This window comes from Trematomus bernacchii, unplaced genomic scaffold (genome assembly GCF_902827165.1).
Source record: "Trematomus bernacchii unplaced genomic scaffold, fTreBer1.1, whole genome shotgun sequence".
In the NCBI taxonomy this organism is placed as follows: Eukaryota; Metazoa; Chordata; class Actinopteri; order Perciformes; family Nototheniidae; genus Trematomus; species Trematomus bernacchii.
Genome location: NW_022987560.1, coordinates 1,093,122 through 1,099,689, shown reverse-complemented (window position 1 = coordinate 1,099,689; position 6,568 = coordinate 1,093,122). Strand labels below are relative to the sequence as shown.

The 6,568-nt window shown below is 42.0% G+C and overlaps 1 protein-coding gene across 1 annotated transcript; it reads right to left on the bottom strand.

The window, feature by feature from the left end:
- Positions 1 to 677: 677 nt before the first annotated feature.
- LOC117477350 (growth arrest-specific protein 1) lies at positions 678 to 4,635 on the bottom strand. Its single transcript, XM_034124047.1, has one exon. The coding sequence runs from the start codon at positions 3,855 to 3,857 to the stop codon at positions 3,108 to 3,110; it is 750 nt and encodes a 249-aa protein (XP_033979938.1). The 5' UTR covers positions 3,858 to 4,635; the 3' UTR covers positions 678 to 3,107.
- Between the last annotated feature and the right edge of the window lie 1,933 nt (positions 4,636 to 6,568).

The following is a 6,568-nucleotide window of genomic DNA, read 5'->3' as shown; positions in this document are numbered from 1 at the left end:
TTACCTGAAGTCAGCCGGCTAAGCGAAAATCCGGCTTCGTAGTACAGGCCTCTGATCAAAATGTGTTTCTTGTTGTCCTGGAAAACACTTCACATTTTCTCTCAGATTGTCACTCTACTCCTGCTGCTGCACTTTTGTTCCCTTTCAACATGACAGAGCAAGTGAACACCTCACACCTCGGCTAAAATGACTCTTTTACAACTTGTAAACACCAAAGTAAGTGTTGAACAATGGCTGCTTTCTTCTTTAGTGCTTTGATCAGTTCACGTGTTTCAGTGACTGTCTCTCTGTCTTCCTCTAAAAACAATGGTGGTTTTATTGCAACTCCAGCCTGAACTGAAGGTAGAATCCTGCTCTCTTTGCCCAATGACTAGACTCTTAAAATTCCTCTCCAGGTTTCAATTACACTGACCTAATCCCTTAAATATTAGACAGTGGGCATAGCTGCACGCAGTGTTTACTTTGGACTCACTTTGCTGACTTGAGAAGGACATTTTCAGACGATAATCTCTGCTCTTTGGCCTTTTAGACCGTGTGTAACAGTCTTTAAAAGGCAATGTTTGAATGTTTGGTAAGTGAATTAGTAGAACAGCACTCAGAGGAAAAGATAAAGGATATTTTTTAAACTACTTTCTTGATCTCTCTGTGGACAAATAACATCATTACACAGCTTTAACTCATAAAACATTTTATTATAAAACTCTCACACATGGAAGACATCACTCTGAAGATGAGACGAAAAACTGAAATCTCTAAATCAGGGTTTTGTGTGCACAAAATCTGAACTATGTTTGTGTTTATAATGTGTTGAATGTGTGTAATAAGTGACCGTGGTTTACTTTACTGCATATAATTGTAAAATATATACACATTCTTCATATTCTAGCTTCATAATTTAACATTTAGAAACATTTCTGTAAAAACTTCATCAGAAAAACACAGATTAGTTTTGACACAATTTCAAGTGGCAAAGACACAAATTGGCAGCTTCATTAGGAGTGATCAAAACTAACGAAAACACTGATTTTAATTTCCCTTTTTGCTAAACAGCTTAATAGTGGACGAGTGAAAAACTGCTGTTCAAAACATACTAAATAAAAGCCTTGTGTTTGTGAACTCAAAATCTCTCCTTTATTCAGTCTGAGTTTTGTCTTTCTTCATAAAGCACTTTTCCTTCATGTTAACGTTGCTCTACATGAAGCCTCTTGTTACAATCTCTCAGGCTTCTTTAACGAACACTGTGTGCCACAAAACCATTAACATACATTCAATCCATGTGTGAACATCTCTGACTTCTGCTCTCAGTAAACATGTCTCTTTTCCCACATTCATTTCATTATTCTGTTGCTTTAATCAGATTCAATAAGGCAGAGCATGGCCTTGTGTTTGCTCTGGCAATCCTTAAAAAACATAATATGGCTGCTAATATCAATTATTTCCCAATTATCAGTTGATCATTTAGAGATATTGTTTGGTCGTTAAAATGTGAGAATATAGAGAAAATGTCCATTGAAGTTACTCAAGTCTTTAAATGTCTTGTTTTGTCAGTGCAAAACCCACATTGATCCTCTTTAATGTGACAACAATCTGAGAAAATCTCCATATTTATGAAGCTTCCACTGCAGTTTCTGTCATTTTGTTATGAAAAAATACTGTGAGCGATTCTTTTTCTATCAATCCACTTCTATGTCTGCATCTCTAATCCATAAAAAGCACATTCTTTTATTGAATTAGATCAATGTGAATCACACAATGTATAAAAAAATGTAAACATCTCACTCTGAGCCGGACAAACTCCAGGTGTGATTTGTTGACCTGCTTCAGAAACAGCCTTTTCCTGGCCTGTTGCTGCAGTGTGAACGCAGTCATAAAGTCACACGGGGGTCTTTTTAAGGCGTGAAAGTGGGCAGGACGTAGAGAGGAAGAAGAGGGGGTCTCAGGAAAAGTTCTATAAAACAATCTCACTTCGGGGGGAGGGGCTGCTTGAGAGGCACTTCAGCTAATTTCACTACTTGATCCTAAAACCCCTCGCCTTGTCCTTTGACTGTTCCCACAAATGTTTGAAGTGTGGAGGCCCCTGAAAGTGGAGAGCAAACAGAGACTGGATGGATCCCGTGTTTGTCTAAAGTCTTAATAAAGCCACGCTCCAAGCACCATTGAAACCAAACAAACAGGAGCTGTTTAAAGGCACTCAAACTTGGCAATGCCCTGCAACACAGTCTGCCGCGGGTCACTTCCTCTTCCTCTCATCATCATCTTGTCAACAGAGCAGGGGGGGGGGGGGGAAAGCAGCTTTCCTGAGTGACATGTGATCAAAAAACCTCAGGTTTACTATGCGAATCGTACAGTTGTGGAAAGCATACACAAATCTCAGCCCTGCAACTCAAATGGAATAGCAGGAAGTCCACCATTTGACTCCTGCAGGAAAGTGCCGTGTCACTTTCTAGCAGGACTCTTCAAGGCTCCCTAAAACAGAGATTATTTTGTCATTTTTAAATCCATATAGCCGTTTTCTTAGTACAATATCCGTGATAGAGAGAGAACCAGGAGCAGGACCCTGAGTGAAGCAAAGTTATGATCCACCACCTTCTTTTTCTGTCAACTTTAGGGTCATATTCTTCATCCTCATCAGGCTGGTCTGAAACAACAATGTGCTCACTGTCGCTTTGCAACTAAAATGGGTAATCAGGAAGGCTCTGAGGTGAAAAAAGATCTCCCTTTATCCACCATTTGAGTCCTGCAAGCTAGTGCCGTGTCACTGGAGCTGTACTCCATTTAGGAGAGATTATTTTGTCATTTTTAAATCCATATAGCCGTTTTCTCGGTACAACATCCGCGCCAGAGGAAGAACCAGGAGCAGAATGAGGCTGGAAACCCCGTATGAAGCAAAGTTATGATCCACCTCCTCATCTCTGTCGTCTTCAGGGTCGTAGTCTTCATCCTCATCAGGCTGGTCTGAAACAACAATGTGCTCACTGTCGCTTTGCAACTAAAATGGGATGGCAGGAAGGCTCTGAGGTGAAAAAAGATCTCCCTTTATCCACCATTTGTGTCCTGCAAGCTCCCTCAAACACAGATTATGTTGTCCTTTTTAAATCCAAATGTTCTCAGTACAGTATCCGTGCCAGAGGAAGAACCAGGAGCAGGGTTAGGCTGTAAACCCTGTGTGAAGCAGAATTATGATCCACCTCCTCGTCTCTGTCAACTTTAGGGTCATAGTCTTCATCCTCGTAGAAGTCGTCCACATCCGGCTGGTCTGAAACAACAATGTGGTCTCCTATGGCGCAGAGTTTGCTCATGTTCTCCTTCACCACTTCACAGAAAGGCCTCTCCACCCCATCGCAAACACAGCGGTTCAGCAGCACGCCGTTCGGGATGAACAACATCTGCTGGATGGTGGCTTTGCACTTGGAGGAGCATTTCCTGCCGTTGAACAGCTGACCACAATATGATAAATAAGCAGTGAGAGAGGTGTGGCATCTGCTATCCTCCTCACAGCGTTGCCTAGCCTCCATGCATCCGATTCCCCCTCCATCGCTCGGATATCTCTTCGGTAAACACGGCTCTATGGTGCGTTTGGCCTTCACACACTCCTGATCCTGTGCACAGTCACACGTCTCCAGATCCGGACCACTTCGAGTGTGGTTTAACCGGATTAAAGCGTTGATACAGTGGCTGGGACATTGTCTTCTCGTCCCCCTGATGTTCCCCTCACATGCTGCTAAGTACTGACTGTAGGCCAGGTCGCACTCGGGCTCTTCATGGCACCGAAGCAGCGCCTGCCAGCAGATCAGCTGGGCGTCCAAAAACACCAGCACCCAGGGGAGAAGTGCCAGGAAACTGCACCAACATCTCATGCTTGGGAGGAAGTTCTGGCTCGGAGACGTGCAGGACAGTCACTGAATGTCACTTCACAAGTTATCCACAAACAGGCCAAGAAAAATACACGTTCATGCTTGGATAGAGTTCAGAATATGAATCATTAGAATAAGAAAACTGTTCTCATTCTGGTAGATTTTGATTGGCTGTCAGTGTTTCTGTCCACTTCAATTGAATTGAAAAAGCAACTATTGTTCTTGGTGTGTCCAGGTAGATATACATGTAGCAGTGCTTTCTCCAGCAGCAGGACAATCCCTTAGTCTCCCTAAGCAAGTAATCCACACAAAGTCCCAAGAAAAATGCACTTTATAAATAAATGATCCCAGGTTGTGCATGTGTTTCCAGTCCTCCTCTCCACGCGTGGCTGCAGAAAACAGCAACAGTTATTCCGGGAAGCATGCCCGTTCAAAAGTGGGAATAACAATCCAAACTGCAGCCCGTTTCTGCTCCATGGTGCAGATTTGAGGTGGGTATGAAACGTGCCACAGTTATCCAAAGTTATCCAAAGTTAACGCGCACTCCCACCACAGTGATTATCCAAAAACTCAGCTTGTAAACTCATCTGTCCTGCCATGTTCCCTCTCGAAATCTCTCCCCAGCTCTACAACTCTTAAACTCCATTCTTGTATCGCGATGTTGTTGTGGTTTGTTTTAGTTGTAAGAGCTTTCTGTCTGTCGCATTTTGTCCCGCTATATGTGCGTCTTTGTCCCTCTTCTACGCTTCACGGTCCGCCGAGCATTTCCCCACAACACCCCTCCTCCTGTCGAAAAAAAGAAAGAAAAGTTTTCCTTCCCCCCTCTCTCTCACACACACACACACACACTCACACACGCACACTCACACACGCACACACGCTCACACATGCACACACTCTCTCTCTCCCTCATGTACAACCCTGTCCACCCATTGGTCGTCATTGAGGAGTCAGCCGTGGGACCCGTTTCCAGCAAATCCTCACTACATGACCAGATAAAAAAAAGTTTATGATTGTCTCTTCCTGTAACCCAGGATCTGTGTGGTCCCTGCAGACAGAGGTGGAAGAAGTACTCAGATGTGTTACTGAAGTAAAAGTACCAATACTACATTTGAAATACACTTTGTTACAGGTAAAAGTCCTGCATTCAAAACTGTACTTGAGTAAATGTAGAAGTACTCAGATCGTGTACTTGAGTAAAAGTATAATTATTAAAATCTTCTACTTGAGTAAAAGTTGAAGTACTCAGATCGTGTACTTGAGTAAAAGTAGAAGTACCACAGTGTACTCCTTATGCATATTGGCCCATTTCAGAATCCTATATATATATATATATATATATTTGCTGGGTTACTGAGATTATTCGTGTGTTTTTATCACAGCTAGTAAAGGTAGAAGATATGAATAACTTTATATACTGCTGCTAAATAAATACATAAATATATGTCAGAGTTTATTTAATAATTGATTTAGATGTTGTATTAGTTAATAATCTAAACCTAACTAGTAACTAAAAGCTGTCAATATTGGTTTCTAAATTGTAGTGGAGTAGAAGTAACAATTAGCATGAACTGATAATACTAAAGTGCAAGTACAAGCACCTCAAAATTGTACTTAAGTACTGTACTTCCATCGCTGCCTGTAGCAAAACACAAGTAAAAAGGGGGAGGAGAAGAGAGGGTGGGCTTGCATTCCTTTGCAAGAAGCTCACATCTGCAATCCACCGCTCAGACGTTCAGCGCGGAAAAACAAATCTGTTCCCTTTTAGCCGCGAACAGAGCAGGGAAACCTCTGTGATGACTGCCTCTCCCGTCAGTTTTCTCTCACTAATTGTCCACACACACACACACACACACACACACACACACACACACACACACACACACACACACACACACACACACACACACACACACACACACACACACACTCCCCCACCATGCCTCTCATTCTGCAGGGTTCTTTAAGCCCCGATTGACAGAGGAGAATGGGAGAGAATGGTATTTTCTGGACCGTTTCACCCCAATTGTGTCAGATTGGCCATGCAGGGTCCCAGTGTCTGCAGCCTATCAACAGAGAGCGTTTCTGCATCAATATATTTTACAGCTATCCCCTTTCACTCCACACTTGAGAAGTACCAACAGCCCGGGCTCTTCTGCCATTCACATGGTAAATACCTTGATTTATTTTGGCAGAGTCGTTGCACCGGCTCCATAAAACCAGATGGATGCCAGACCTCAGATCTGACTGATAGGAGGAAAATATGCTTTGCAAAAATGTCAGTTCTGTATTTAAAACACGCATTAGACCAACAACATGTATACAAATACACTCACAGACCTTATTGTAATCTGTGATATAAATACTGATGGCTGAGGCTCTTCCATCAAAGCAGCATAGCCCAAAAATACTTTTGTAAAAGAACACATGTTAAATAGCGTTGTAAAAAGTGCAAATTACATAATTATGCAATTAAAATACAAGATTAAGCAGGAATACGTCAAATATAGACGTGTAAACTTTAAGGATTCATGTGTATAAACTGTATGTACACAGAGGTGGGAGAAGTACAGATCTTATAGTTGAGTAAAAGTAGAAGTACTCAGATATTGTCCCTTAGTAAAAGTAGAAGTACTCAGATCTTGTAGTTGAGTAAAAGTAGAAGTACTCAGATATTGTCCCTTAGTAAAAGTAGAAGTACTCAGATCTTGTAC

Excerpts from the sequence above, each read along its gene's own strand:
- LOC117477350 (XM_034124047.1), bottom strand. The coding sequence starts at position 3,857 with ATGAGATGTTGGTGCAGTTTCCTGGCACTTCTCCCCTGGGTGCTGGTG.